Source organism: Aegilops tauschii, chromosome 7 (genome assembly GCF_002575655.3).
Source record: "Aegilops tauschii subsp. strangulata cultivar AL8/78 chromosome 7, Aet v6.0, whole genome shotgun sequence".
In the NCBI taxonomy this organism is placed as follows: domain Eukaryota; kingdom Viridiplantae; phylum Streptophyta; class Magnoliopsida; order Poales; family Poaceae; genus Aegilops; species Aegilops tauschii.
The window spans coordinates 457,915,075-457,926,072 of NC_053041.3; the positions used below are offsets into that span (position 1 = coordinate 457,915,075).

At 52.3% G+C, this 10,998-nt stretch overlaps 1 protein-coding gene across 1 annotated transcript; it reads left to right on the forward strand.

Annotated features, from left to right (window-relative positions):
* The first annotated feature begins 7,510 nt into the window (after window positions 1-7,510).
* On the forward strand, window positions 7,511-10,346 carry LOC141027263 (uncharacterized). Its single transcript, XM_073504250.1, has 2 exons — window positions 7,511-9,338; window positions 9,661-10,346. Exons 1-2 carry the CDS (start codon window positions 7,511-7,513, stop codon window positions 10,344-10,346), a joined length of 2,514 nt encoding a protein of 837 aa, XP_073360351.1.
* The last annotated feature ends 652 nt before the right edge of the window (window positions 10,347-10,998 follow it).

The following is a 10,998-nucleotide window of genomic DNA, read 5'->3' on the forward strand; positions in this document are numbered from 1 at the left end:
GTGACATGGAGGGCCTGCTCCGTGGCTGTGCTGCAGTCGAGTACCTTCGTCTTCAGGCAATCAATGGGTTGAGTACCTTCCACATCACCTCCATGACTCTCCGGACTATTTATGTGTGTTGTTGGTGCGGCAGGAAGACATCACAAGATGTGTACCACGGTATGGTCATTGAGGACACACCTGCACTTGAGAGATTACTTGTAGTTGATCAAGAAGGTCCAACAAGAATCAATGTCATTTCTGCACCGAAATTGACAGTTGTGGGCTACTCGTCTGACAAATACTCCGAACTTGTTATTGGATCCACACCCGTTCAGGTATAATAGCCACCTTCTACCTCTCCTTCTACAAATTAATATTATTTCTAATTTTGAAGATGTTTGTTCGTCTGTCATCAGAAAATGGTTCTGACAAGCTTGACCCCGAAACTGCGCACAGTGAAGGTCTTGGCACTAGAATCTATCGGCCCCGACCTAGAGCAAGTTGTCAGTTTCCTGAGATGCTTTCCGTGCCTGGAGAAGCTATATATCGAGGTGATGTTCCTTTCTTGTTAAATGTTAACCATAAGGGAGTTCAATTTGTGACACCTTTTTCCAAGTTTACAATGACAATGTACTATGATTTCTGAAGGATTCTTTTTGAGGATTTCAGTACATACATGTGCCCCCCATATTGGTTGCTTGATCCATATGGTTACAATCAATAAGCATATCTCCTTTGGATTCATTTGTACTAGTTTTCTTAGGGAACTTTTCATCCACTCCAACCTCTTGTGAAGCAGGCTATATTTTTCTAGAATGTAATCAAATGCCCATGTTAATCATGTCAGATCGAAGATGGCATGTTAGTGCATTTTACAAATCCTGCAAACCAAATAGGCCTGTAGTAGTGTCCAAAACTGCATGTAGGAACTAACACATTTTCTTCTTTTGCAGATAAGAATAGGCCCACTGGTGGATAATGTGATACAATATAACAATCAAGTCGAATGCCTAGATCTGCATCTCTTAGAAATTACTTTGAACTCCTACCGAGGGACCTTACCGGAGATTATATTCGCTAGGTTCTTTGTTGTCAGAGGAAGGGTGCTGAAGGTAATGAGGTTTGCCCTACATTTATTTCGCAAAAATGAATGGTTTGTTGATCTGCGTCGGCGCCTGCGGCAGAATGGAATAGGCTCCAAAAATGCTGAACTTCATTTTGGAACTTCAGATGAGAGAGTAATCGGAAGTCATCATGTCAACCCCATATAAGACTTCTCAGTGGCTGGCCCCTTTGCAAAAATTGTGAGGTTTCAAAACCAGACTTAGAAGTGGTAATATTAGTTTGAACCCCTCTGATATCCATGTTGTCAGGACCCCGATCCTAAGTCACACCAATCTAGCATGTAACACATCATATCACTTTGCGGCCTCATGCACGGTATTCCCACGGGTGCCACCTTACCTGGCCCGGGACCGTTTGCGCCTTTTGGCTCACGTATATGATAGTGTCGCTAGCATCCTTATGACAGAGAACCCGGGCCAACATGACTAGTCGTAAACCCAAAGTGGCACTAACTTACAGGGACATGCATACATGACCCAGCAACGAACGCGTCGGTCGTCAGCGAGTGAATTCGGGCTGTAGCAACTGGGCTAGCAGGACTCCGAGAATCCGGGCTGTAGCAGGCTAACAGGACTCCGAAAGACATCGCGTGACATTTCCCCAAAGGGACAGACACAGGATCGAAGAAGGACACATGCCGGCCAGTCTAAGTGTTCCGGAGCAGTAGCAACTGGGCTAACAGGACTCCGGTAAACCGGGCTGTAGCAGACTACCATGGCTCAGTGGAAGCACCAGACTACATTTCCCCATAAGAGAGGATACCAAGGATAGACAACTAGGTTGTCGGATCCCACACATACCAAGCATTTCAATCATACACACAATATGCTCGATATGTGTAAATACAACATGGCATCACAACATGACTCTACGACTCAAAGTATTTATTCAACAGGCTCCGAGGAGCGAGATATTACAAACATGGGTCTCATGACCCAACATCCAGAGCATACAAGTCAAAACACACGTGGAGGCTTAAAATGTCCGAGTACAAACATCTACAAATGAAAAAGGCTGAGAAGCCTGACTATCTAACAGATCCTGCCGAGGGCACAAGATCGTAGCTGAGGTATCAAGCTAAACGTCGAAGTCCACATGGAACTACTAGCGAGACTGAAGTCTCTCTGCAAAAACATAAATTAAGCAAACATGAGTACAAATGTACCCAGCAAGACTTACATCAGAACTAACTACATATGCATCGGTATCAACAAAGGGGGTGGTGGAGTTTAACTGCATCAAGCCAGCTTTGACTCAGTGGCTATCCTGAACTACGACCGCAAGTAACTCTTTTGAGGTGGCGCACACGAGTCCACATATTCACCATATCAATACACCACTATGGATCCGCTCCCATCTCCCTACGAGAACGCCATCCATAGCACTCACGCTTATCTTGTGCATTTTTGAGTATCCACTTTCACTTGTCTATGAACTGTACAGGCAACCCAGAAGTCCTTTACCGCGGACACGGCTATTCGAATAGATCATTTATAACCCTGCAGGGGTGTACTTCTTCACACATGTTTCCACCACTTAGCGTTTGCACATGACATGTGCTCGGCAGACTTCAAGCGAAAGCCGACGTGGGTGTAGACCACGACCTGACTAACCACACAAGTCTCTAGTCCAGGTTTATCGCCTATTCGGGTTCCATCCGCGAGGAGATCCGGCCGGGGTTTCGCTCACAGCCCCAAACGATGTGTGCAGGGTTCCCGAGACACCAAACGGGCACCTGGTACACCATGCCACGGTGTATCTACCGCATCATAGCCCACCCCTAGGGTCAGCGCTACGCACGGCCTCCAAAACATATCCTACAAACACCAGAAACTAGTTGCAACTCCTGGACAGAGATCAAGTTGATTAATAAGTCAAGAGGGGTCGAGTTACCAAACACAGAACTTAGTTCCTGAGGACGGCTGCAATGAGACAACCCACCATGTACTCCTACATGGCCTCTCACCGCTACCTTTACCAAATCATGTTCACACACTTAGCTCACACACAGTAGGACATGTTCATCACCATTCCAATTCATCCCCGATGAATCAGACCTGACTCAATTCTAAGCAGTAGCAGGCATGACAAACAAGCATGAATGTGTAGGCACATCAGAGCTCAAACAACTCCTACTCATGCTAGTGGGTTTCATCTATTTACTGTGGCAATGACAGGTCATGCAGAGGAAAAGGGGTTCAACTACCGCATCATGTAACAGTTGAATCATTGTTGTCCTAATGCAGTATAAGAGAGCAGAAGCGAGAGAGTGGGATTGTATCGGAATGAACAAGGGGGTTTTGCTTGCCTGACAGAGTGGTCGAGGGGTACTGCACTTCAACTGGACACTCACGGATATCCTCGGGAGCAGAACGTACCACGGGGATCACACCGGTAACACAATCAATACATTGCAATATGCAACAATATGATGCATGCATGTGGCTTGGCAAATGAGTATGTTGGGCTAATGCATCTATAACCAGATGGGTTTGAGCTATTTTGAACCAAAGATTCAAAGTTCAAACTCATTTGTGATCTTAAATAGTGCTTTATCATGTTTTGCACTGAACAGCAAGTTAACTTGTTTAAACATGCATGAAACCTGTACAGATGGATAGATTGGATTTTTCTGATCATTTTTCATATATAATTTATTTCATTTGGAGTTACAGATGATTTTATATGATTTTTAGAAGTTTTGGATATTTTCTGAATTAAATAAATCATTTCTGATTTATTTGAAATCCCAGAAAATATTTACTGCATCAGCACTACGTCATGCTGACCTCAGCACGTCAACAGGAGCGGTCCAGGTCAAACCTGACCAGTGGGGTCCACTAGTCAGTGACCCAGGGTTGTTCAGTGACAATGACAGGTGGGTCCGGTCAACAGGCACGTTAGCACAGTCAATGCTGACGCGTGGGTCCAGGGTAATTAGATTAAACTTAATCTAGTTTAGTTAGCCAGTTAGTTAGGATGTGGGCCCGGATGTCATTTTCACCGGAGGTTAATTAATGGCGCAATTAGCTGCTAATGGCTGTGCCACGTCGGCACAGCCGGAGTTAGCCGCCGGCGAGGTCAGTGACGGCGGAACGGCTCGGGTTTCGCCCACGGGCGACCAAACCCGCGGCGGAGGGCATCTACGCGTTGCTCGTGCTCGTCCGCATCGAGCAGTGCAAGCAGCAGTGGCTAGGGCGGCCCGTAGCAACGGCAACGGCGACAAGTGCGGTGGCCGGAGCTCGGTGGTGCACGAGCGCAGGGCTACGGCTCGCCCTCAAGGGAACCAGGTAGCTAGGCCGCATCTAGGGGGCCCTAGGAGCATGGTGGACTGCACAGCTGGGCCTGGTAAGCTCAAAGGTGAGTAGGAGGTCGGCCATTGCGGACGGCGGCCTCGGGAGCTCATGGGGCGGCGGCTAGAGGAAGCTAGCGAGACGGGGAGGTGCGGGGAAAAGCTCAGGGGCTCACGGTGATGTCGGTAGGGTGGTCAGTGGGCTAGGGGACGACCTGGAGACGGTGAATCGGGGCCGGCGACCTTCGGTGCCCGTCGGTGAAGACGTCGGCGATGGCGTCACTGCAGGGCTCCCGACATCGCTTGGCGCGATGAGGAGGAAGAGTAGGTCGAGGCGGAGCTTTGGGATGCGTCGGGGAGGTGAGGCGGTGGCTGTGGCCGCGGCAACGGCGAGCGGCGGCGACGGGCTTGTTCGGGAAGAGAGAAGAGAGGGGAGGGGAGAGAGCTGCGAGGAGGGAGGAGGTGCAGAGGGTCGAGGGGGGTGCGTGGCGCCCTCTGGTGAGTCCAGCGGCGAGCGGACAAGCAGGAGGTGGTCGGCGCGTGCACATGCGCGTCGGGCACACACCCTTGTCCTACTGTCTCGAGGAGGAAGTTGATAGGGGAGGGCGCTGGTGGGTTGGGCCAAAGCTACAGTGCTGGGCCGCATAGATGGGCTGCAGGTAAGCCAGGTGAGTTTTGTTGTTCTGGTTTAATTTCTGTTCTGTTTTCTATTTCTTCTGCAGCTTTTAGGGCTTTATTAAAAATACTTAGGCACACTCAAAAATCATGAAACTGGCTCAAGCCCACTGTTTGGAATATATCCAACAGTAAACATTTAAGTTTATGATTATTTGGACATTTAAAATATTATATAGCATTTAAATGCCCAAATGCAAATAGAGTATGATTTAATTCAGTGACCCTATGATGTCCTAGAAAAGTGTGCACCATTTTTGTCAGAGGTTCTAGACCAAGGCAAAGATGATGAACATTTTAGAAGGGCATTTCAGGTTCATTGAAAAAGATTTTAGTAAACCCTAGTTGGATTAAGGGGGTGCTGGGGGTTTCTGTCATCCCCATTTCAAGTTTCTGAGAAATTTAAACATGATGCACACATGAAGGGCTAGCCTAGTGCAAACCAGATCTAGGGATGTGACACATGTTCAGCGGATCAGCGCGAGCGTTTGCAGCTGATGAGCTGAATTTCATTTCTAATATCAGTTTGAACCTTGTAATCTTCAAATTTGAGCCATATAATGCTAGAATTCGAACCTTGTAATATTTCTAGCTTTTGTGGTACAATAATGGTCGTCAGCTTCCTCGGCGACGTATCGCGAAGAGACCGCGATACACCTATTTTGCGCCAGTCACTCCTCGAGCTCCACGGGAAGCATAGCCGGGCTTATGCTGCGATGCTCTGGAGTGGGGGATGGGGATGGGGATCTATGGGAAAGGGGGCGTTTGGCAGGCGTCATCTAAGAAACTCGGGGCGGCCTGGGTATGGAGATCGGTGGGTAAGCTGCACGGGCAAACCGACACATGTTGACAATGGAGGCCTTGCAGCGGCAGCGGCGGGGACCTTGCTAGGGTTTCGAGCAAGGGAGGGGGGTGTGTGTGTGCGCACGTCCGAGGAGGTTTCGGTGTGTGTGTGTGTGTGTGGAGGGGGGCGGGGGTGTGTTTGAGGAAATGACGCGGGTACTAAATTTTTTACTACACGGGAGTCAAACGCTGGAGTGAAATGTCGGGGCTATTGAAAATTTTGATGATGTTGCATCGCACACGGTCCATAGATAACAACCGTGTGTTATGAAACAAAAAAACCTCGAGGTGGGCAGATATTTTCGAGGGATGCATGCGGGATTGGGAACAAGAAACATCACAGACGGTCGAAACACAATAACCGTGTGTTATCAAACAGAAAAAAGCTGCAGGCGGGTAGATATTTTTGGGAGGGAAGCCTCATGGAGCCCAATGCACATGGTTAGTTTGAGTGAACCGTGTCTGCGTCATCCGACTTGTCTAATGTTCATAAATTTGGCGAAAAATGACGCGGGAGAGGGTCAAAACACGAAGACACTTGCATGTGGACCAAATTTATGTATGAAAAGGGTGGTTTGATTTTTAAATACCAAATGCAACTTCAATGTGGCACCTATCTTGCAAAGAGCATGGTATTGCTTGCCGCCACCCCCTCGTGTCGGCACGAAGGGAATCCTAAGCTATGAATGCATGCCCCCTCCCCCCAACCACGTTCACCTAGCAAAGTGCGAAGTAGCTAGCAGCCCCCCTCCCTCGTGTCGGCACGAAGGGAATCGTAAGCTATGAATGCATGCCCCCCGACCGAGGTTCACCTAGCAAAGTGCAAAGTAGCTAGCAGGCCCCCTCGTGTCGGCACGAAGGGAATCCTAAACTATGAATGCATGCCCCCAACCGAGGTTCACCTAGCAAAGTGCAAAGTAGCTAGCAGCCCCCCTCGTGTTGGCACGAAGGGAATCCTAAACTATGAATGCATGCCCCCCCCAACCGAGGTTCACCTAGCAAAGTGTGAAGTAGCAGCCCCCCCCACACACACTTTCAGTCGGTGGGCCAGAGAGGCATCTCACGAAGATGGATCGTAAAACGGACCAAGAATAATCCACCTTTGTCGTACAACCTCTCTCTTGTTGTTGGTCAAAGTGATGGCCGTCCATGCTGTTGAGTCAAACTTGTCTACGGATGACATGCATGGAGCGGCAAGAGCAGCTGTTACTTAGCAAGGTTGAAATGGGCAGGTCGGCAACAATACTTGCGTGCCTTACTAGCTAAGGTAATTGTTAACTTACTAGTGTAGGTAGTAGGCTGTGACATATGTGCTCACGTCACAGCTACAAAATATCCTAGTACTAGGTCAGTTCAGTTAGCTATAAAAGGAGCTCCACCCCGCCGGTTGTAAGCATTCCATTCCAATCAAAGCAAGCCACTTCAGTTTCCTCCTCTACTCGTGAGTGTACCAGCTTCACTACTAGTGTGTGTGTGTGTGAGCAGCACCGTGTGCTCTCCTAGTTTACACTAGCTGTAGTTTAGACTTGGTTGATCCTTGTACAACTAGCTACTCGCTAATTGGGCTAACAATTGGCATCAGAGCCTCAGGTTATGCCAAAGCATATGCCAAAAGAAGGCATCGCCGGCGACGGCTCCAAGACCACCGGACAGAGCTCGGCTGAGGAGACCCGTGCGGCGGATGCGCTCGCGCTGCGAGGCAGGCCAGGAGGCGAGCTAGGTGCCTCACGCTCTGAGCGAGATGTGGGCATGTCCAGTACCTCCTTCCCTCTCCTCACGCGGACCAACTACCCTAGTTGGTCGCTCCTGATGAAAGTCATCATGGAGGCGCAACATATGTGGAAAACCGTGGATACCGGCGATGTCGAGTATGAGGAGGACTGGCTGGCGATGGAGGCGATCCTGCGCTCCGTCCCATCGGAGATGGTTCTAACCCTTGGCGCCAAGAAGACAACCAAGGAGGCATGGGAGACCATCAAGACTCTGCGCATCGGCGTGGAGCGCGTACGGGAGTCGAAGGCCCAGACCTTGCACCTCCAGTACGAGGAGATCCGGTTCAAGGCCGGTGAACAAGTCGACGACTTCGCCTTGCGGCTGCAAGGTCTCGTCAACGAGCTCGCAATGCTCAGAGATCCCATCGACAACAAGATGGTGATTCTCAAGTTCCTCCGCATCGTCCCCAGGAAGTACAAGCAACTAGCCTGGTCCATCGAGAGCTTGGTGGATATCTCCACCATAACGATCGAGGAGCTGGTAGGGCGGCTCAAGGTCGCAGAGGAGCGCGGCGAGGAAGCCGACAACCGTGCTGGTGGCGAACTACTGCTCACCAGGGAGCAGTGGGATGCGCAGCTTCAGCAGCACGGCCGCGACGGCTCTTCCGGCAGTGGGGAAGGAGCCCTCACAGGAAGCAGAAGTCGCGACAGTGGCGGAGGCCGCGCCCAGAGCGGTGGCGGCAATCGCGGTCGCAAGCCAAGCCAGGCAGGGCGAGGCGCTGGCAACGATGGCAAGTGCCGCTACTTCAACATGTCGGGTCACTGGATTCGGGATTGCCACAGGAGGAAAGCCGACGTGGTAGACGCGGCAACGGCAAACCTTGTACAGGCTGACGTGGACGGCGGGCCGGCAATGATGCTGGCAAGAGTCAAGCCCGTGCAGGAGAGCTCCGCGTCTCCCGCGACCACGGCCCTGACAACCACCCATTCTGTGTGGGGGGCACGGAGCCCGTCCACGGGAACATTCACTCCAGTGACAGGCCACACCTCGACAACGACGTTTTTGGGGCCTGTCGACTGGGAGGCGATGAAGGCTCGGGTGTGGGGGAGCCACACCCCGGCGATGGCATCCTGGACAACCTCGGGACCCGACAAGATTGCGCAAGTTGGCGCGGCAACGACGCATATGGCGGACCATGCTCCGACCATGATGTTGGTGACCATCGACTCTGTGCAGGAGCGCACGGAGACTCAGGTCATCCACACCCCAACGATGAAGTGTTCGGGGTCCACCGTGGCAGATGGCTCCCCGACAACGGTGTGTGCGTGCGACTACATCTTCCTCAACGAGGAGAGAGCCGTGACCACACCCACGCTTGCAGGCGGCAAGCAAAGTGAGGGTTGGTTCCTCGACACCGGCGCCACGAACCACATGACTGATTCGGTCGACGCGTTCGCGGAGCTGGACCGCTCAATCACCAGGAAGGTGCGGTTTGCGGACGGATCCATGGTGGATATCCACGGGCGCGGGACCGTCATCTTCGCCGACAAAGGGGTGGATCACAGGGCGTTCACGGACGTCTACTTCATCCCAACACTTAAGAGCAACGTCATGAGTGTCAGACAGCTCGACGAGGGCTGGTTAGACATCGGCATCCGGGCGCGGTGTTCTCATCGTGCGCGACCAGCAGAAGAGGCTGCTCATGGAGGTAACCTGCTCGCCGAACCTTCTCTACAAGTTCTTCTTTCAACCCGTGCATCATGTGTGCCTTGCCGTGGGTCATGTCTCCGGCGCGTGGCGTTGGCATGCCCGGCTAGGACACCAGCACTTTGACGGGTTGCGGAAGATGGCATGAGGCAGCCTCGTTCGTAGGCTACCTCACATCGAGCATGCCGATGAGCTGTGCGACACGTGTCTTGCTGGGAAGCAGCGGCGCCTGCTTTTTCCCGAGAAGGCATGCTATCGAGCGCAGAAACCCCTGGAGCTGGTTCATGGGGATCTTTGCGGCCCAATCACCCCTGCAACGCTAGGAGGGCGTCGCTACATCCTGCTGCTCGTCGACGACTACAGCAGGTTCATGTGGGTGCTGCTCCTCACCTCCAAGGATGAGGCAGAGCGAGCCATCGTCAAGCAGCAAGCGGCAGCAGAGGTCGAGTGCGGCCACAAGCTGCGCATGCTGTGCATGGATCATGGCGATGATTTCACGTCGGCCATGTTCTTTAAGCACTGCAAAGACAAAGGGGTACAACGTCACCTGACGGCCACCTACTCGTCACAGCAGAACGGCGTCGTCGAGCGGAGGAACCAAACGGTGCTTGGGATGGCACGCTACAAGCTCAGAGCAAAGCAGGTGCCAAGCACGTATTGGGGGGAGGCCGTGCTCACGACCGTCTTCATCCTCAACCGCTCCTTCACAAGGAGTGTCGATGGCAAGACGCCTTACGAGGCGTCGTATGGGAGGAAGCCCGTCGTACGCTTCCTTCGCACCTTTGGCTGCGTCGGGCACATCAAGACAACGCACCCTCAGCTAAAGAAGCTCGACGACAGGAGAACCCCAATGGTGTTCATGGGCTACGAGACGGGCTCCAAGGCGTACAAGATGTATGACCCCGTCTCAAAGTGTGTGCATGTCTCGCGTGACATCGTCTTCGACAAAGACGTCGATGGACTTGGGAGGCATCGGGGGAACCCCCGGCAAGCAACTCCTTCACCATAGAGTACCAAATGTACTCTACAACCCCGGGAAGCAAGACCCTGGGAAGTGACACCCCGGGAAGCCCGGGAGGTGTGGATCCGGGAATCGCAACCCCGAGAACACTGTCCCTGGGTACGGGGTCCCCGGATACCTCGATGTCAAGCAAGGTGGTTCCTAGGAGGCTGTTCGCGACCCTGCCAACGGCGAGGTCGGAGTTGTTCGACGCCGACGACAGCGTTGGCACCCCACACAGGTTCCGACGCATGGGGAATCTTCTCGGTGAGTCCGCGAAAACACCGCGGTAGCCCGAGAAGGAGGACTCTGATGACGACGAGGTTCTGCATCTGATGGCCGGCGAGGAGCTGACCACGTTCGCTGAGGCTGAGCAAGACGATTGCTAGCGCCACACGATGTTGGACGAGCTAGCGTCGATCAACAACAACACCACTTGGACACTCACCACACTGCCCGCTAGGCATCGAGCCATCGGGCTCAAGTGGGTGTTCAAGGTGAAGAAGGACTAGCATGGCGCCATTGTCAAGCACAAGGCGCGCCTCGTCGCCAAGGGCTACGTGCAGCATGAGGGAGTGGACTTCGAGGAAGTCTTCACTCCAGTGGCAAGGCTGGAGTTCGTGCGACTTATACTTGCCATCGCCGCTCACCGCGGGTGGGA